Source organism: Cupressus sempervirens, chromosome 7, assembly GCF_028749045.1.
Source record: "Cupressus sempervirens isolate cs-2001-9-10 chromosome 7, ASM2874904v1, whole genome shotgun sequence".
Taxonomy (NCBI): Eukaryota; Viridiplantae; Streptophyta; class Pinopsida; order Cupressales; family Cupressaceae; genus Cupressus; species Cupressus sempervirens.
In genome coordinates this window covers 922,518,975-922,540,326 of record NC_143124.1, presented here as the reverse complement: position 1 = coordinate 922,540,326, position 21,352 = coordinate 922,518,975, and the positions used below count along the sequence as shown (strand labels likewise).

Genomic DNA, 21,352 nt, shown 5'->3' with positions numbered 1-21,352 from the left:
GGTAATGGAAGATCAAAACAACAAAGTTGGGAGGATGGAACCTCCAACCCGCCCACCTATCAACAACAGCAACCAAGAAATTGTCCCCCTCACTAGGAGTCTCCCACAACTCACACCAGATCTCCACCTCAATAGGAGATAGCTTCACCTCCATAGAAGCCATGCAAGAAGGAGCAAAGACACGAATCCAAGCCCACCACCACTGTAACAACATTTTTTTCATAATGAGAGGACAAAGGGGAGTCCTCCCACAAACGATCCAAATATCAAGGTTAGGAAGGTGGAACCACCAACCCTCCAACCTATGAGAAGTAGCAGCCTTGACAATGTCTCCCTCACTAGAAGTCACCTCCACCCCCAACAACTCACCAGATCTCTCCACCTCAATAGGAGATAGCTTCACCTCCATAGAAGCCCTGCGAGACAGAGTAGAGACAAAAAACCAAGCCCACCACCTCTGTAACCACATTTTGTTCATAGTGAGAGGACAAAGCATAGCCCTCCCAGCCAAGAACCAACCACCCACTAGTGGTGGAACCCAAGCATGGTTAAACAACATTAGGACACAAGATCCTAATGCATGAAACTGGTAGTGTCCAAGAGAAGCCAGCCACATAAGCCTCCACAACCTAAGATTGCCCCAACAGTAGCAACCTGTCCTGATATCCAACAAATGGAGGGGGAGAGGAAACCTTCCAACCCGACTATTACCAGCATAATAGCTAGGAGAGTCATGCAGATAGTAAATCTCCACACCAGCACTTGGGAAGACAAAGGATCTAAAACCCTTGATAAAAAAAGAGAGTCATTCCCAGGTAAGATGAGCCAAAGAGAATGAGAGCCTTGCACCAAGCCTTGGAACCCCAAGCTCCCACCTTTGCCAATGTTACCATCATAACCAACTACGCATATGGGGGAACACCTCTCACCCCAAAAACATAGAAGGCCAGAGCTAGCTTTCTCAAAAACCAGAAAACAACCCTCGGAAGAAAGTTGTCCCCAGCCAGGAGCAACACCCAGAAGGAACCCGTCAACATTGTCACCAGCAGGAAAGGTACCATATACCCAACCCCGATCCTTGCATATCGTTCTTAGAAAAAGGCCACAGCCAAAAGGAGTTCCACCCCAAAGGAAAAAACTCACAGCTGGACTGCACTACACATGAGCACTTTGACCCCATGTTTTTTGACCAACAACAAGAAAGCGTTGAGACAACAAGACCGCCGGATCCAACTGTAAAAAGTCCTCCAAAAGCCCACAAAACCCTATACCCTCAACCCCAAGCTTTGCATCATCCTCATCTTCATCACTCCCTTCTCCCTCTCCAATCTCAGACGTCCCTGTAGTGCATCTGCGTATACAAAAGTATAATGTTAATGAGCACCACACAAAGACTTCTACAGAAGAGGAAAACCTTGTTCACATTCCTTGAAGATAATTAGAATCCTAGGTTGATTTGACATTATTAAAATATAGAAAACTAATAGTGGTTGATGTTGATTATTGCACATAATTTAAAATGTATTTTGGTCGTGGATTAGTTCTATGTGACATTTGTGATTTATATTATGGTTATCTCTTCCCTCTTCTCAAATTATCTTGATGAATAAGATAGGGCGATACCTATAAATACACAACCTTAGGAATACATTTAATTTTTTTGTGAGTATATTAAAAATTAGTGATTGTATTCTACTATCATTGGCCTTGGAAGCATGAATTTTGAATTTTGGAAGTATGGGGCTAGATTGAACACACAATCTCACCTAGGACATGGGGCCACAAGTGCGAAATTATATTAAAAATATAGAATTAAGTAGATTAGATATCTAAGTAGTTAACTTTATTCTTGATGTAAAATTCTTTGCTTAGGCCTCAAGAATTCATTCGAAAATGACTTTGCAAAGATGATCTTAATGAATCCAAATCTTATATCATGTGTTGAAGTGATCTAAACATTATTCACCTTAATTCTTTGATTGAGGAGAGAACATATGAATATTTTAAAGACAATTTAATAATATATATAATTTTTATATGAATTAATTTCTTAGAACATTAACCAAAAGATGGTTTAAGAGCTTCTTATGTAAAAATCAAACTTAACTCAAATATTAAAAAAACAATTCTACTTATGAACATGAATACTAACACAAGAACTTATGAACATGAATACTAACACAATAATCACTTATTGCTTATTAGTTCTTGCCATGGGATACTATTGCATCCATTAGATGCAATAGTAACTTTTAAATAGCCAATCAAAGTCAATAATTTTTAAGACATGTCTATAAACTATAGTTTAATTTTTTCATCTATTTAAATGATTCAAACAAAATAATTTATCTCTTCTTGATGGAGTAAAATTAATTTTCTTCATAGAAATTTAAGATATTTTGTACACTCTACTTTTAATACATTAATTATATCTTATGTCATCTTTTCTAGAAATCTTCTTCTATCATAGAAATTCATTTTAAAAACTATTTTAAACATAAAGATCAAAAAGTAATTATATCAATGACATGTTCACTATATTCTTTATATAAGAAATAAAACATAAATCTTAATATTTTTCAATATAGTTTTATTTTATTTTTAGAATTTTATATTATATTATTATGTTGATTTTCTATTTTACTTTTTCAATTATTGATTGTAAACTAGAATATTTATATAAATTATAGTTTTAAATTTTTCACTCATTTAAATGATTTAAACAAATTAATTTATCTCTTTTCTGATTGGCTTATTAGTAATAAAATGTTATATATACATTGCTTGAAAAACAACGTAAGTACAAATAATGATATAAGCCTGAAAAGTGGGCATAAGATTTAGGAGAGATTGGTATATTGTAGCTTGCGAGAAAAAAACACAATCTGTTTTTGACATGCACAACGGATACAGACAGAAGAACATGGTATATTGAGTTGTTGGGAAGAATTGAATAAACGCAAGGGAATGTCTGTCTGCTGTATTATAATATTTTAGTAACCTTTTAGGGTATATATGTCCAAAATAGAACACCAGTATACATGGTGTAAATTACAATGCAAAATAATGTGGGAGGTGGGTTGATTTGGTGATTCCATTGGCAAATGTTGTTATCAAGCAATATGTGTACCAAACTACCTTATTTCCGGATACATAAATTTACAGTAGTAACATTGCCTGACATTAGTTGCCGTTCAGACATTTTGTCAAACATGTCTTCGACAAACTTGATGAGAAAACGAGACTTATGAAGGACGACTGCAATGCAACTTATTCTGGGCTGTTGCTGTTGTGATGGAATGGAATGCTGCATTCTCACTGATTATCTATATGTTTCGCTGATGGGTTGTATTACGCAGGCATAGTTGCTGGGCTGGCATTAATGGAGGGTGATTTGAACAATCCACATGAATTTTCTTTTGAAACTATGGGTAAGGATAAGTTGCTCAATGTTCGGCAGAATTCAACTCGGATTCCCGATAATATTCCTGGAATAGGTGCGCAGGTCATCTCTCATTCCGTGTCTGGCATTGAAATGGCCACGGCGTATTTTTTTCCCTTGGTTTTCAAATAAATGTAGTTGGTTTTTATGTTAGTTCAACAATGCAATTTATAAGTCAATTTTGTCAAAAACTAGCCATTTGGTGAATGCTTTTTAATTTTTAGATGTGCATCTTCTATTACTTGAGCATGGAAACATATAATTACATCAATCTGACAGTAAGGGTATACGAAACCTAGAAAATCTAACATTTGGATTTTGTCTCTATAGAAACAGTTAATATTAGATAGTATAATTAGCTTCGGCGTCAAAAATCTAAACTCTATCAGCTTCAGACGGAAAGGGTAGGGTATATTATGCTACTGTTAATAATAATCAAACTTTCCCCAAGTAGGAGTCCTTCCCAGGAAAGGGTAATTCTGCACATCTGAGATTAATTTTGGCAAGAACAAAACTTCTTGGCAGATGGACCTTTCCTAAAGACAACCTATCACACAGACTGAAGGCAGATTTCTTAGCGCTATCTTTCAAAGTTAGCTTTAACAACATTAAGAAATATATGTTTTTTTTTTTCTGTCGGGGATTGCTTTGTTCCCATTAATAGCTATCTCAACTCACCGTACTTTTTAATACAATGAACTACTTTGGCTATTCGGAGACAGCCTTTATGCTCTTCGAATTTCAATGTTACGTAACTCCCTCATTCATGAAATGTAGCTTATTGCAAGAAGTTGACAGAGAATGGCGTATGCAATCACACATCGCTTAGTGTAAAAATGCATGTTATTTGTTGTTGATCACATTTTTGCTAAATGGCTTTAATGTTTACTCTATTAATTGAATTCGAGGAGTGATCGACCATTTCCAGTTCTTTTACATTGAAATTCATTTGCTATTATTGGTGTAACTGTTGTTTTACCTCTCAATTAGTTGACGGGAGCTCAGTTTGCTCGGAGCTATGGCATGCTTGTGCCGGCCCTCTTATATCCTTGCCTCGGAAAGGCAGCCTGGTGGTGTATTTTCCTCAAGGACACATAGAACAGGTAGCCCCAATGATGAACTGGGATGCAGATTTTCAAATGGCTTCTTATGATCTTCCACCCCAAATTTTCTGCAGTGTGCTGAACGTGAATCTTCATGTGAGTGTTCCTGTACTCTTAATTTTTGAGCATCTTGAGTATGTATTGTCAGCCCGAGCAGTTCAATGAGACCTCCAAATCTGCGTTTCTGGTTTTAATGTTACAATCACAGTTGAAAGAGAAAATAAGTCAGATGCGGAAGGTCGTTTGGGCTCAGCCAGAAAGCTTGTGTTTTTTATTAAGTGTGAAGAGTAACATGATATGAATTCTTTTCGTTGTTTTTGATGTATACATTCTTGCTACAAAAGCTGTAATATGTAGCTATTGTCATCTCTCTTGTAGACTCATCCTCTCTCGCGGACTTGCCCTCATCTCGTTTCTAGTACTCAGCAGATGAGCTGTGATGAGGGGAGACTCTGCAGGTCTAACAGTGATGCCTGTAATACATATTACTTGATTAGGTTCTTGGATGGAAACAATTGTATGACTAGAGTTTTTAAGCTGAGTTTGTCACATCTAAGATTAATTATCATATAAATTCTGAATATTTAAGTCAAATTAAAGTTCACCTTCTGTCAAGATGATGCAGAGTTTTAGTCCATGAATAACTTATCTTAAATGTATCTATGCAGGCTGATCAGGAGACAGATGAGGTCTATGCACAGCTTACTTTAGTTCCTCTATGCGAGGTATTCTTATATTCCAATGTTGCTGTTTGTTTGCAGAGTTTGCTCATATGAGTATCAACATGAGATCAACACAGGCTCTTGTGAGCTCAACCATGAGACTGATAATAGCTCCTTTCAACTGACCACACTAGAAACCATCTATGGAAGACCAAGTCGCAACTTAAATGAGAAACCAACATATTTAGAAACCACCTCTATATAAGAAGTCAACTATGGGAGACCAAGAGTCACAACTCAGATTCCATATTAGATGTCCCATTGGGGTTTGAACTTGGGTTTTCCACATTGAGAACTCAACACTTCAACCAATTGAGCTCAAACCCTTGGACGGGTACCGTGCTCTTTCTTCTTCAAGAGAAAATACTTATTCAACAACTTAGGTATGGTAATACCTGTTGTCATGTTTTTGGCGGAGAGGTAATGTTAGAAAATTTTCTGCACCTGATCATAGGTTGTGTCAGACATTAGAACTTGGAAAGAAATGCTACGCTGTTTCATGGAGAGATTTTGAAAGCTATGGAAGGCATCCTAGGGTATATAGTCTCACATAACTGTTCATGTTTATCTAGGCAGTTCCTGATGCTTTTTGTTCTCTCTTTATAAGGAAACACTAGACTGTTCTGTGTAAATTTAATTATTTTGGTCATTGTAACATGCTCGGCAATATAGAAACCCATAGCTAAGATTCCATTATTCTCTTTCTTTTATCCTTCTTATTAAGTGCAGATTGGAATTTTCTTATTTAATTTTGCCATGACTAAACATCCATTTGGAAATGTTGACAATTGGGCCAATCTATTGTTTCAGCCAACAGAGAAGTGCATAGAGGAGGAAGAGGATGATCTAGTGCCTGCACCTGCTATTTGGACACCCCACATGTTCTGTAAAACATTGACTGCTTCTGACACAAGCATACATGGTGGGTTTTCAGTTCCACGAAGGGCTGCAGAGGACTGCTTTCCACCCTTGGTATGTTTTAATTAATCAGATGACAATTGGAACACGATGGTACATTTTTGTCAGGTTTTAGTGATTATGTGGCAGATTTGGCATTTCGGTAAATATGTTTAAAGGCTATGAGAATAAGTTCTATTGTCATTATTTTCTTAAACAATTTACCTTTTTGGAAACTAAGTCCCTTACATTTTGACTCAGACTATGATATAGGATAAACTATGAAATATTATATTGTTTTCAATATTTTATTAAAGTCTATACTTTACGTTTAAACAATTTTCAGCAATCGATTCCATCAAGATGATTACAATTTAAAAGTTTGAAAAGCACTATAATGCAGAACTACAATCTGGAACGGCCTTCGCAAGAAATCGTGGCTAAAGATTTGCATGGAGTTGAATGGAGATTTCGTCACATATACAGAGGTAAGTAAACACGTGGTCTTTTAGGATGCATTATGATAATGCATCTGTCTTTTAAAATTTCTAAGGCTTAGGAAATGTTAAACTTATCGTTGTTTATTTATGTTTTAATCATTCATGTTTAAGATATTAGATATCCATGTGCATCAGAATCATTTTACTTGACATGTGACATACATTCAGGTCAGCCACGCAGGCATTTGCTTACAACTGGTTGGAGTGTCTTTGTTTGTCAAAAAAGGCTTGTATCTGGAGATGCCGTACTATTTTTATGGTATCAGTTTCTTGTTCCACTTAAGAACATTTTGTTACTTATCTGTGCTTTATAAGATGCTTTTATCGTCCTACAAATTAACTCTATCATGACAATATCATGGCCAGTGGTAATAATGGAGAATTACAGGTAGGAATTCGAAGAGCTGTTCAGATGCAAAGGAACATTTCAGCTTCAATGCTTTCTAATCAGACAATTCATCAGGGTGTGCTTGCGGCTGCTGCTCATGCAGTTGCTACAAATAGTATATTTCATATTTTTTACAATCCAAGGTAATGCCCTTTACTCCATATGGGTTGGAAACTTTTTAGGAAAAAAGCCACATATTACTGTAGATTGTCAGTCTAAGTGTTGTCAATGTGCCAAGTTAAATTCTTTAAAAATATGAAGTATCTTTCTCTTGCAAATTTGTTAGTTTTATTACCAAAAACCATTTTACATGTGCTCATCTTATCTTTGTTACTTAACTGTTGGTCAGAATCCCTGCTTTTGGAATCAAAATGTACTCAAATTCTATTCCTGTACAAAACCCCGTGTTTTTTTTATGCATGTTATGTGATTGTCCAAATTTGATTCCTGTAGTTTTCTTTGTATTAAATATAGAACATGCGAGATACATCATATGAGTTATAATAGACCTCTAGGTCATTGCTTCAGGCTGAGAAGCCAAAATAAAAGTCATATCAGAACCGGACATAAATTACGTAGACTTCCACAATCGACTAATACAAATAACCTATATAGTATTATTACACAGGTAATTTGGTAAAAATATTGATTGAATAAATGAATGTGCAAAATACTCATTTATAGTTTACAAAGACGATATTTCTATTACGAAAAAATTGTCATTAGAAAAACTCCATCAAACAACCAGATGAAAGTAAGTCTTAAAATGTTATTGCCACAAATCTCCAACAGGAAAACATTTTCATAAATAATATTTCATTGAAGTTCATCAAAAAAATCAGAATAAAATCCAATTGCAGATACAATAACTACAGCAGGATTGGATAACATAAAAGATGAATTTGGAATACAATGTGAGACACTCGCACGATGTCTCCAATTGTCAATGGGTTTCTGTCCTCACTTGCTGAAAGCTGAAGCTTTAGAAAGTAACTCTGTAAGAGAGAAAATGAAGTCCAAATCACAAAACCAAGTATGCTGAAAATGAACTCCCTCTTTCCTTTTCTAGCACAAGCAAGGGACTCTTCACATTCCCCTTTCTGTTTTCTTTATTTCCTTTTAAAATAATACTTTTCTCCCACTTGAGGAAATTGAGTGCCCATAGATAATAAAGTGACATTAACAATACGAACTTAAGTTATAAAGTCACTTTATAATAAATCAATTAAATCTTTAGGCATTAAAATCTCAAATTAGATGGACTTAGATATGCCTGTGTGATAGCTCGCCGAAAAGGTCTTGGCAAGATGCTCCTAGTCCAACCCTGAACTGCCAAGAATGATGAGCTTGCCGACTTATTGAAAATAGTGTTCGGAAACCCCACAATGACAATCCCAATTAGGCTGCAACTGAGATCGCCTAGGCCAAAAATTGCTCTTAGCTTATAGAAAACCTGGTTTTTCCATAGGACCAAGGCAAAACAGGCTAATGGTGTAACAAACTCACTGGCCTAGAAAAGGGGACATGATAGTCCTCCCTTCCTTTAGAATGCTTGCCCCCAAATGCTTGGATCACATTTGTAAGTTGGAATCAAATGCAATACAATGTGAAACACCCAGACAATGTCTCCAATTGTCAATTGTTTTCAGTCCACTGCCTAAGATTGAGGGTTTCTATTGTCTCACTTGCTGAAAGCTGAAGCTTTCGAAAGTAACTCTTCAAGAGAGAAAATAAAATCCAAACCACAAAATCAAGTATGTGGAAAAAGAGCTCTCTTTCCTTTTTAAGCACAAAAAAGTGACTCTTTGCATTCCCCTTTTTGTTTTCTTTATTTCCTTTTTAAAATAATACTCTTCTCCCACTTAAGGAAATAAAGTGCCCATAGATAATAAAGTGACATTAACAATATGAACTTAAGTTATAAAATCACTTTATAATAAGTCAATTAAATCTTTAGGCATTAAAATCTCAATTTAGATGGACTTAGATATGCTTGTGTGATAGCTTGCCGGAAAGGTCTCGACAAGATGTTCCTAGTCCAACCTTGAATTGCCAAGAATGATGAGCTTGCCGACTTACTAAAAATAATGACAACCCCAATTAGCCCGCAGCTGAGATTGCCTAGGCCAAAAATTGCTCTTATTTTATAGAAAACTTGGTTTGCCTAAGACCAGGGCAAAACAGGCCAATGGCGCAACAAATTCATTGGCCTAGATAAGGGGACATGACAATCCTTCCTTCCCAAAGAATGCTTACCCCCAAATGAATAGATCACATACCAAATGCAATACAATGTGAGACACCCGCACAATGTCTCCAATTGTCAATGGGTCTTTGTCCACTGTCCAAGATTGAGGGTTTCTGTCCTCTCACCTGCTGAAACGTGAAGCTTTTGAAAGTAACTCTCCAAGAGATAAAATGAGTTCCAAATGCAAAACCAAGTACGCTGAAAATGATCTCCCTCATTACTTTTTAAACACAAACAAGTGACTCTTCACATTCCCCTTTCTGTTTTTGTTTATTTCCTTCTTAAAATAACATTCTTCTCCCACTTAAGGAAATACAGTGCCCATAGATAATAAAGTGACATTAACAATATGAACTTAAGTTATGAAGTCACTTTATAATAAATCAATTAAATCTTTAGGCATTAAAATATTTAATCAAATGGACTTAGATATGCTTGTGTGATAGCTCGCTGGAAAGGTCTTGACAAAACGCTCCTTGTCCAACCTTGAATTGCCAAGAATAACTTACTAAAAATAGTGTTTGGAAGCCCCACTATGACAACCTGGTTTAGCCTGCAACTGAGATTGTCTAGGCCAAAAAATTGCTATCATTTTATAGAAAACCTTGTTTTCCCATGAGACCAAGGCAAAACGGGCTAATGGCCCAAAAAATTCACTGGTTTAGAAAAGGGGACATGACAGTCCTCCCTTCCCAAAGAATGCTTGCCTCCAAATGATTGGATTACATTTGTAAGTTGGAACCAAATGCAATACAATGTGAAACACCCACACAATGTCTCCAACTGTCAATGGTTGTTTATCCACTTTTCATGATTGAGGGTTTCCGTCCTCTTGTTTGCTGAAAGCTGAAGCTGAAGCTTTTGAAAGTAACTCCCAAGAGAGAAAATGAAATCCAAATCACGAAACCAAGAATGCTGAAAATGAGCTTCTGCTTTCCTTTTTAAGCACAAGCATGTGACTCTTCACATTCCCCTTTTATTTTTTTTATTTCCTTTTTAAAATAAGAGTCTTCTCGCACTTTAGGAAATAACTGCCGATAGATAATGAAGTGACATTAACAATATGAACTTAAGTTATATAGTCACTTTGTAATAAATCAATTAAATATTTAGGCATTAAAATCTCTAATAAGATGGACTTAGATATACCCATGTGATAGCTCGTTGGAAAGGTCTCGACAAGATGCTCCTAGTCCAACTTTGAATTGCCAAGAATAATGAGCTTGCCGACTTACGAAAAACAGTAGTTGGAAACCCCACAATGACAACTCCAATTAGCCCGCAATTGAGATTGCCTAGACCAAAAATTGCTCTTATCTTATAGAAAACTTGGTTTGCCCATGGGACCAAGGCAAAATAGGCTAATGGTGCAACAAATTCATTGGCCTAGAAAAGGGGACATGACAATCCTCCCTTCCCAAAGATTGCTTGCTCCCAAGCAATTCACATCTGTAAGTTGGAACCAAATGCCCAGATCCTAGATTTGCCTCAAAGCTGACACTCTATCCAATTGCTATGCTACATTGATGTAAACATCCATAATCCCAAAGTCCTGAAGCAACACAACATGAACCAAAACACCTGTTAACTAAATGCTAAGATCCCACAACATCTTAGGTGTATACATAGTCAGGGCAACTTGCTATGCTTTGCTATCATAATAAAAAATGTTCTCCACCCAATTGAGTACCTCACTCTAACTATAATTACATACTCCTCTAATATCAAGAGGTGGGGGAAGCTCAACAATATACCAGCCTCCATCAAGAAAGGAATGCAACAAATCACTCCTCTCAGTTCCTTGATACATAACCACCCACATGAATGCTCCATCGAGATCCCAAGTGAGGACTTGTGTGATGTCCATGATATCTCTAACCAACTCTTGTATTACTCATGCTAATGAAGGGGATAATACATGCCCAACTGACAGAATCACCATGCCACCATGTTGGAAATGGCAGAATGATCTAATAATACGTGTTGAAGGGGCGAACATATTGGTAGAGAGCAACTTAGAAGGCCACCCCATCACAACTCTGTCAACTGCGCAAGGGTATAGACCATAGCAACTATCCAAAGCTCACACACATTAGGAATCCATCATAATCAAAATGGGTCTAAGAAGATTATCGAACTCTTGTCGCTCAAATTTAACTTCATCTTCACCATGCTAGAAGTGGTGGAGCTCTGCAATGGAACCCACCCAAGCTATACTGCTAACTTTGTCAATACTTGAGTCCCAAAACAAACTTCTTTCACATCCATTGGTCATAAGGACATATAAACCACTGAAGGAATCTGCAACCTCACAACTACATCCAACCTTTGCAAGACCCCTAGGATGTGTTGATTGTGCAAGTAACCCATCTGGTAGCAAGTGACACCATATCACCCTGTAAACCTGTATCCGCATGAGACCTCTGTGACATAGAAGTAACCAACCATTTCAGGTACATATCACTATAGTGGAAAACTGACTGGAGCCCCTGTAAATGATCTCCCATCATCATCATCTGATTTAGATACTTGCAACCTCTAATATCATCTTCCAAAGATGATAGACCTTTGTTACATCCCAATTTTTGACCTAACTTGAAATATAGCCGTTGAGGTTTGCATGAAGTCAATTGGCAGTTTAATTTGTTATATCTGGCGAAATGGTAAGATAGATAGTCATTATGATTTCAAATGAAGATGACATGTTAGTTGATCGTTAATCACAAATTCATGGAATTAAGAAGATGGTTAACCGTTGTGATTATTTAAATAATTTATTATAATAATATAATTTAACGGTGGCGAATTTCCTCGTAGGGAGCATGTTAGTGGGGTGGAAGCATTGTTAGAAAAGAATTAGGCAGGAACATCACCATCACTGAGCAGATGGGTAGAGGACCTAGCTACTTGGAACAAAATACATCTGTGGGACCTGCATGAGTAATTTAATAAATAATTTAATTAAAATAATTGAGTTAAAATATAAAATGTATCTTAAAGGATTTTAATTTATCTTTCATCATATTATTTTAATAAGTATTTATATACGTGCATATTAATATAATATAAAAATGATTTGGCACCATTATCATTTAATAATTTAATAGAGTGATGTTTAGTTGTACATTATAATAATGTTCGAATTATAATAATTGAATTATTATAAATTTCAAATTATAATCTTCCAATTCTTCTTTCCAACTTCTTATTTTTCTTTTATTCTTTTCTCTCTTTATAGTTGATTTAATAGTTGGAATCCGAATGGTCATATTGGGAATTTGAATGGATTTCTTTTAAACCGAAGGTAGCCGATTAGACATGGCCGACCATTTATTTAGAATACCATGTTTCGATTTGGAGACACTTCTTTTCTTTATGCTTTCTTTCTCCATTCTTTCCAAAACTGCTACGTCCTGGCATTAGGGAATAATGTTTCGGCATATAGCCATTTCTTTTTCCAAAAACCAATTCATTATTCCGATTTTTCTTCTAAGACTAGTCGTGTTAGGAACAACTCTTTTCTTGCTGCATTGCATCTACTTTTCAAGCCGAGTACAATCTTTTTCAGAAGAATGATCATTCTGACTTTCCATAAACCATTATTGCCTTGTGTTACCTTAAAACCGCCAGTGAAGGAAATCTGCAACTGAGTCTTAAGTTAATGGGTGAATAGGAGTCCTATCCAGGGCAGGAAGAGCCACAATCTTTTCGCATGTCTCAGGTCTTGTTCTATCTTTGTTCTCTTTTCAAGGATAAGTTGATTGCAGTCGGGAGTTATGTTTATCATAAAACCCAAATACTGATACCACTGAACCATGTTGTGGTTTTTGTATTGCTATGCCAGTCGTGCGTCATGTTTTATTCATAAAAACCAAATACTGATGCTAACTTATTACAGACTGAATTGGAGTAGGTATTTATATAGTTTTCTAGTTCATAGAGTCTGTTTTCATGTCACTAATGTTCTCTAACTATAAGATTGAATCAACCATGGATATGAAAGAAAGAAAATTATAATGATAACCATGAATTAATGAACCTATATGAATATAATATTTGTGGTTGTTTTCACAGTTTCTTCATTCTTATTTGTTGTCGGCTACATATTGATAGAGCCGAGAATAAATTATATATGTTTTTCAATCCTTTTCTCTTTGAATGAGTATCCAACCATAGCCGGTTAGGAATGTTTAATAGAGAACAATTTGTAATACTAGCTATTTGCATTTTGAAATGTATATGAGATCATTCACTGAGTATCTCTGAGTGTGTGTCTATGTGTATATATCATTTGTGAATTCATTTGGCAGTTGTATTAAACTTGATTGAATACTTAATTCCACATCAATGCATATGTTTTTATAAATCTTCCAAACATATTCAGAGTATTTGTAACATTGAGGAATTTATTGGCAGAGAAGCCATGAAAAAGGTGAAGAGGTAGAGTTAATCTGCAAGAACGCGGTAGAGGAATCAATTATGATTAAATTAATTAAACATTCAACTTTGAAATCTTTAAAGAACATAATTATGTAATTATAAAGTGTGATATACTGGATGTATGTAATCTTCTTGAATAATTGACAGAGTTGTCTGCTCTAAGAATTCTGAATACCTAGGTTTCACCTGGCTGTGTAGCCAAGGAGATGGGTAATGAGGTGAGAGAAAGGAATTATCAATAATATGAATCAATATCAAATATGACCGAACAACATTTATCATTTTTAATATGAATCAATTAATAGCTCATGCATATTCCTGTTATTGTGATCTCCTGCTACCAAGTCGTATGGTGAGTTAATTACCAGGAAGCCTAATGGATGGCAAGATGTCCCTTGTCTGTTCCGGGTAGGGAGGGCCTTTCTCTTAGAGATCGTGTGGGGATAAGTTGTGGTTCGAGGTTGGGTGGTTAAGCTCCTGACAATGTTTCACCTCTCCCCAAGATGTCAGTCGTGAGTCAGACAGAGATAAGCTATGTAGTCAATTGTTTAACGGAAACAGGTAATATCACTTTTATTTATGAGGAGGTAAGATTAAATTGAGTTATTTCACTGTTACTGTTATTTTACACCTAGATATAAGAGAGAGATTCATGGATTGCTTTTCATTTATATGAATATTGAATATAAGCATATTTCTAATCTTGAGATACTATCATAGTTAAGTAATCGGAAGGAAAGGAATTTGAAGTCCTAATTGATTAAGTGATAGTTGGAACTCTAAATGATACAGTAGTATCGGAAGCCCTAATTGAATCCAGTGGTATCAGAAGCCCTAATTGAATCCATGGTATTGGAAGCCCTATTTGAATCAGTGGTTTCAGAAAGCCTAATTGAATCCATGGTATTGGAAACCCTATTTGAATCAATGGTATCAGAAGCCCTAAGTGATACAACGGTATCAGAAGCCCTAAAAGACTCCAATGATAATCGATGCCCTAATGATTTCAGTAGTATGTGATGCCCTAATTTTAAATATAGTGGTATTTAATTGTGATCATTTGATTTTGAGATAGCGGTTTTAGACGATAGTCATCATGTGAAATTGTTATAGTGTATTTGTGGACTAACCTGGGTGGTTGCAGAAGCATCCTTAGTTTGATTTCGATCTTAGTTTTCCGAGGTATGTGGTTTTCAATTTCTGTAGTAATTTCATTTGATGGTATTTCAAGTTTATAGTTAAAATTTTTTATCTAATTGTTTTTAATGGTAATCTTATTCACATGAACATGAATGCTATAATTGTCTTCCTATGAAACGAAGTAATAACTATATTCTTTGAGTATGATAGATGTTAATTTAGACTCGGAAAAACGGGATGTTACAACCTTCATCCCACAATGGATGATACAATCTTTGAGTCAACCCACACTTATGCCACATCAAGTCCTCCGCATGTGGATCAAAAGAAAAATGAGCTCTCCTCACTGTACAATCATGATAAATAACCCCAACCTTTGTCAATGACTCATCATAACATACAATTTGCCTGCTGGAAGTGGATGAATCCTACTCAACCTAATCAACCCTCACTCTATCATCACTGATAACCTCCTCAATGGTCATAAATGAATGTTGGGATGGATTAAAGAGTGCCAATTCTAATTTCCAATTTAGCTCAACAATCCAATTTTCTACCTCATGAAATGCCTATTGGATGTCCTTAGCATTTGCGACCTTGCGCAAAAGGATGTCCACTTCTTCCTTATTCGTTAATGGCTTGGAATTGACCTCTGTGAGATTTAAAAGATGATTAGGATTTGAAAGATGTAAATTGTCCGATTTCATTGCTTTCATTGCTTAATCACATGCAAATGTGAGAATTCCTCTTTGAGTCCTTTTTGTCTTTTCTCTAATTGTTCCCTCCAAAAATGTTTTTCAACCATCTCAAATATGTTATCAAAATGTGATAGACTTGCAATAATTTTATTTTTAGTTACTTTCATTTGACTCTCTAAATAAGGTGAAAGAGTAGGCATATGAAATACGTCAAATGCACATGTGGTGGGAGAAAGTGTTTCATCTTACTTATTTACATCATCAATGTTATCTTTCATACTCAGTTGTGAATAAGAATTAGGGGCAGTACTGTATTCAAAAATATTTCTGGTTTGTCTTTTTCAATAAGGGCTATCTCAGTGCAGAGTTGCTATTTCTTGAAGCTTACTAATTTTAGTGAGTTGGTTGTTTGAGCTCAGGATGTTTTGATATCCTCCTTGGAGGTTCACTTTGGATATATTAGCCTTGCCAGTTGTTGTGAGGTTTTCACACCATCGCCCCAAAATTTTTTGGGGACCCCCTTTTTTTTGATTGCCTCGGCAATAGTTTTTTAAAGTTGTCCAAAAGTTTTTTTGAGTTTTGAAAATTTTGAGCCTTGGACACCTTCAGGACAAATGTGGGAGAGACTTAGCTTATTTTCACTTGGTTTCGCTTGATTTTCCAGAGCAACCAATTTCATCCTTAGGTTGGATAAAATTCAATAGGCAACATTTGGCAGGATAAAATTGTAAATTTGTACTTAGACATTTTCTTTTGAAAATTTGGATATAATTGTATAAATTTGGATAATTTTCGAAAGAATGAAATTTTTGTTAAATTTGGTCTTTTGGAAAATCTTAATTATTTTTTGGTGAAGAAAATTAATTTTTGTGATGATGAAATCAGACTGCAAAATCGATTTTAGACTATAGAGAAATAATTTTATTTGTGTTAAAATGCTAAAATTGCATAGCAAAATCGATTTGAATTAAAATTGCAAAATTTGGCTTTAAATGGATTAAATTGCCTTGAAAATTTTTTAGCCTTTAATGAAATTAATAATTTAATATTGAAAAATGGCTTTTGGCTAGCCAAAATCCAATTTTAGTGACGTATTAATTACTAAATCTTCATTAAATGGAAATATTTAACACCTCTAAGGCATTATTTATTTTCTTTTTGCAATTTTGGTCCAAATGGCAATTTAAAAAGTTAATTTTCATCATGGCAAAATTAATTTTGGTTAAGTATTTAATTGTGGTCCATAATTTAGCATTAATTATTGTTTTTCTTGTTCCCATGGTCCAAGTCGGCCAGCGAGGAGGAAATTCGAAAGTTGGGTATAAGAGGACTCTCTCCCATTTCCTCCTCACTTCTCACTTCTCCTTCTCAAGGTGTTGGTGATTTTGCAAGAGCAGATCTGCACTCTTCTTGCTTGTCGAATTTTGTGGGAGCCGAAATTTGAGGGAACTGAATTTTGTGGGAGCCGAAATTTGTAGAAGATAAAATTCTGATTTTCAAGAGGGGCTATGATTTTTGCCCTAGGTTGGGTAATTTTATTTGGAGGTGAATTACATGATAAATTTCTGATTTGCAAGTGGATTTGAAGTTCTTGAGGTCTAGTCCTAATTTCGTAAAGTCGCTGTACGATTATTGGTTAAGGTGAATTTTAATCATTTAGAGTTGAAAGGGGTCTTTAAGCTGAAATCCTTTCATTCTAGTCTAAGGATTGCTTCCCTTGGTTCTACTTGCCTTTTGGTCCACTACTCTACCATTCCGTAATATGGCGACAAGTATGGAGGATGTTAGTGCAAGTAAGAATCTCAAGCAGACAAACACTAAGAAAGATAAAGAGGATATGATGCCCAAAACTCCCTTCTTCTCGAAAATGAAGCGAATAACTTACACCAATATCGGTGCAGTGGACATGATACGGATGAAGGACAGAGTAAAGGAAGGACAATCTCCCTTGGCAAAGAAGATATATAAAAGTGAAATTGTACACGCAACAAGCAGCGTGGTGAAGTCAGCGGAACTCAGGGCGAAGCACACACCTTGTCCTCTTATGGAAGGATTTAATGAAAGGCTAGCTAAGTTCATTGCCTTAGCTAAGAAAATGAAAGAAAAGGGAAGATTTATATTAGAAGATCATTTGATGTAAGCCCAAGTGGCAAATTTCTCTTTCTTTTAGAATAGGACAAGTGTCTATTTTTGATTGGCCACCATTTTGGTGCCTTCTCATTGGTTGCCACTTTTTGCACTTTTTTCATTGGTCCATTGATGAGGTGGTAGCTTCTCATTGGTTGATGGGTGACAACCTTAATTAGGGTTTTTAGGATCCAATCTAGATCGTTGATCTTGTTTTGATCTCCACCGTCCGTTGTATTTCTAGCTCCTATATAAGGCCATTTGCTCTCATTTGTAAAGTGTTGGAGAAATTGTTGCTAAGATAATACCAAAATTGCTCTCTTTTTCATTGTTGTGACTTGCATGGTGATTAAGAACATTGGGTATTATTGCATGTTTTCTACTTCCACATAGTTAGATTTCCTTTCAAGTTGTTAAAGTTGGTTGCATTTGAAGTTGTTTAAGTGAGGTTAAAGTAGATGGATCGTTGTATGGTAGATGTTTGATAGGGATCAATACTATACCACTAGCATCCTAGTGGCTGGTTGGGAAGCCTTGTGTGGTAAACTAGTTCATTTTTCTTAGAATCCTTGCATCTTTGGAGGTGGGGCCACTGGTTAGCCTTCATTAGATTTGATTCCCGTCCATTTGCTAACTTTCCATTCACAGGAGTAGGAGTAGAATAGTGAGTAGCTGGGTAGTCGAAGCTTAGAGAAGGAAGTTAGAGAAGTAAGTCAAGTATCAGAACACATCCATTCACCTTCCACCACCACCGCTTTCCCATCAACATCATTATTGGTAGACACATCCTCCATCATCACCACCATCAACATTATTTGCCCCTGCATATTTCACAAACCAAACCACCATCACCTTCATCCTACCAAAGTCCAAGTCATCCTCGAATGAATAGCATAAGGCCGCCTATGTGATTACCAGCAAATCATATTGATAAAATTGAGTGAGTATCCACAAGAGTAAGGAACATTGGAGTTATTCTCATATCCCATGAGCAATAGCTTTTCAAGAGAGGAATTGTATGTTTGATACTCCGTATAAGATATTCAATTACTAATATGTTATGTAAGTGATACAAAACTCGCATCGACACTAGTAAAGTTTCATTGCAAGATCAAGTATATTTTGAAGATATTGAATTTGTTTGGTAGTGGTAGTAGGGTATAAAAAATTTGAACTCAGTTTTGAAGGCTTTAGAGGCTCCTAAAAGGAGTCAAATCTCAATTGACTAGAGCTTGTGCGAGTAAGTGTTGTAGAACAATTTGTGGCATTTTTGAAATGGGATCATAATAGCCAATTGGAACAACTGACAATGAGTTATGGTTTCTAGAAGTTGTGCCACCTAAAAGGACCAAAGTGAATTTCCTTCAATCTTTTTTTTGAGTTCTGAAAGTTATTGGGGCCTACTCTAATGTAATAAAATATGAATGACAATATCTTAGGTTTGGTCGACCTCAAAATTTAGGGTTAAAATTTCTAGAACCTTCTTTGGTGGTTAAAAATTGCCCTTATAAGAAAGGCTCGTAGGGTTTTCTAGGACAATTTTGGGGATGTATATGGTGGCTCTGGCTTACAAAATCTTTTAACGAGAATGCCCATGTGGCTTTGCATTTCGTATTTCTAAAGATTATTCCATTTTTGTGGAGATAATAAGAAGCCAATTTTCTATTTTTGTAATTCATTGTTATTTCTCTATTTTGTTGTATGTGTTGTGTTAATAAGAGTACCCTTCATCAAGATTTGAGTTAGGACTCCTCTAGAAACCTTAATTGGTGAGGTACTTATCAATTTTCATGTACCATGCCCAAGGAGCTTGTTTAAGGCCATAAAGTACTTTCATCAATTTAAATGCCCAGTGTTATTTACCATCAACCTTGAATCCATGAGGATGCTTGATGTAAACCTCTTCTTGTAACTCACTATTCAAGAAGGTACTCTTGACAACTATTTGATTGTAATGTCCCCGTTTTTGGCAAGTCCATACAATTGATGGAGTTAGCTCATCATAGCAACCCTCGTGAGTTGATAAGGTGTTTTGGGGTTCTCAATTGTGAACTTACTATTTTTAGTAAGTCTATTATTGGCTGTTGCTATTTTTGTAGTGTAGTGGGTACTTGGCAGTTAGTTGTCACATGCAGTAAATTAGAATAATAATTGCACGAGCTCTTATTTATTTAATAATTATTAAGTTGCATTATTATAATGATATTTATATTATTATAATAATGACATTAAGAGATTTTTCTAAAAAGTACATTGGAAAGTTTCTAGTGTTGAGTTCTTTTGGGAAACTTCCACAATTTATGAAATAGAGTTTTTTAGGAAACTTTAGCCAACGAAAGATTATAAATGAGAGCTCATTTCATTGGGAAAAACACGCTTGATTATATATTTGTTTTTTATGCCTTTGTGGCTTTTTCCTGAGTTCTGAATTGTCAGCCCATGCTGATGTATAAAGGTTAAGTCTGAGAAGTTCTTGGCAATTGTGCTGAAGTATACAATTGGCCAACATTCTCCTATTGTATCTTCTGTAGCTAAGGAGAACAATCTTGAATATTATATTTTCTCAACTTATTATCTGACTGAGGGTTTTGTGAAGTTATTCTGAAGATTGTTTGAATCTGGTGGTGGAAGCAATTTGTTGTTGAGTTGTAACAAATTGCAATTGTCTCCTGTGACTACTGTGGCTTGGAGATTTTGTGTGTTAATACTCTGAATTGTGGTGGTCTACGATTTTCTTTGCTGTAGATTTTAGATCAGTTTTGGTGGATGAATTATACTGGGAAGTCTTCAAACATTGGTTGTTGTGATTGAAGTGTGGGCAGATTACATGATGGTAGTTGACGGTAGTATCCTTTGAGTCCTAGCCCTATGTTAGGAGTGAGACAGTTCTGGTGAAGCCAACGTTAGCAATTGCTGGGCCTACGTTCTAACATAATAGTTGAGTGGTGGTAATTGGGAGGTTAGGAGTGAGACAGTTGTGGTGAAGCCAACATTAGCAATTGTTAGGCCTACATTCTAACATAACAGTTGAGTGGTGGTAATTGGGAGGCACATCTAGCTCCAACCCTTACAACGTTGTCCTTCCAACATTTTGCATTTTCAGTGGACGGCTAAAGACAACCATTACCTACGGGTGCAAGTGGAGAATCTTGGATACATGGATTGATGTTTGTTGACTACCTACAGTTTACTTGAAGCAATTCGATTGGGCATTTGAACTTGGACATGATTCCTCCATTGAACATTGCAGTCTATTTTTCAAGCCAGGTTTATTGTTATTTATTTTGGTTGTATGAGCCAATTAAAATACTGCATACTTTATAATAATTAAATAAATTTTCTACAATTGGATAGCTGGTAGAATACAAGGAAATAAGAGTAGTGTTCTTTTACATTGATTAGACAAATTCCGGTTGGCTATGTGCATTTAATTGTTATAAGAAATCAAAGGAATTTGTATGTTTCAAGGAACCAAGAAGCAAAACCATAAAAATTTAAAAAAAAATAGACGAAATTCTTTACACCCACCTAGTTATTAGATTGAGCCAGGTTGGGCTTTTTACATTGATGGACCTTCTGGAAACCCTAATTGGTTAGGTACTTATCAATTTTCATGTACGCCCAAGGAGCTTCTTTAAGGCCATAAA

General features: G+C 35.7%; 1 protein-coding gene across 1 annotated transcript in view; it reads left to right on the top strand.

Moving 5' to 3' along the window:
• The first annotated feature begins 2,842 nt into the window (after window positions 1-2,842).
• Window positions 2,843-21,352, top strand: part of LOC149550560 (auxin response factor 4-like) — a 110,685-nt gene continuing 92,175 nt past the window's right edge. The window contains exons 1-7 of the mRNA XM_089793551.1: window positions 2,843-3,497; window positions 4,433-4,641; window positions 5,214-5,270; window positions 6,078-6,239; window positions 6,568-6,652; window positions 6,833-6,923; window positions 7,031-7,195. Coding sequence (XP_089649677.1) covers window positions 3,383-3,497; window positions 4,433-4,641; window positions 5,214-5,270; window positions 6,078-6,239; window positions 6,568-6,652; window positions 6,833-6,923; window positions 7,031-7,195 — 884 coding nt within the window. The 5' untranslated portion in view covers window positions 2,843-3,382. The remainder of the gene's footprint in view (window positions 3,498-4,432; window positions 4,642-5,213; window positions 5,271-6,077; window positions 6,240-6,567; window positions 6,653-6,832; window positions 6,924-7,030; window positions 7,196-21,352) is intronic.